This window comes from Myotis brandtii, unplaced genomic scaffold (assembly GCF_000412655.1).
Source record: "Myotis brandtii unplaced genomic scaffold, ASM41265v1 scaffold1020, whole genome shotgun sequence".
Classification (NCBI taxonomy): Eukaryota; Metazoa; Chordata; class Mammalia; order Chiroptera; family Vespertilionidae; genus Myotis; species Myotis brandtii.
The window spans coordinates 42897-43154 of NW_005353406.1; the positions used below are offsets into that span (position 1 = coordinate 42897).

Genomic DNA, 258 nt, shown 5'->3' on the forward strand with positions numbered 1-258 from the left:
GGACCCCAGACCCCCTCCCTGCGGCCAGTCAGGGCCATGGCCTGGCGGGCAGCTCCAGAGCCCCGTGCTGAGTGGGAGGGGCACTGCGGCCCCGAGGGCATGGATAGAGCTCCCAGGACTTGGGGGGGGAGGTCTGGGCTCACCTGCGGCCCCCCCACCCCCAGAATGCCAGCTGATGAAGACAGAGCGGCCCCGGCCCAACACCTTCATCATCCGATGCCTGCAGTGGACCACGGTCATCGAGCGCACGTTCCACGT

General features: G+C 69.4%; 1 protein-coding gene across 1 annotated transcript in view; it reads left to right on the top strand.

Annotated features, from left to right (window-relative positions):
- LOC102251050 (RAC-alpha serine/threonine-protein kinase) overlaps positions 1-258 on the top strand; it is a 15418-nt gene that overhangs the window by 11795 nt on the left and 3365 nt on the right. The window contains exon 4 of the mRNA XM_014535715.1: positions 165-256. Coding sequence (XP_014391201.1) covers positions 165-256 — 92 coding nt within the window. The remainder of the gene's footprint in view (positions 1-164; positions 257-258) is intronic.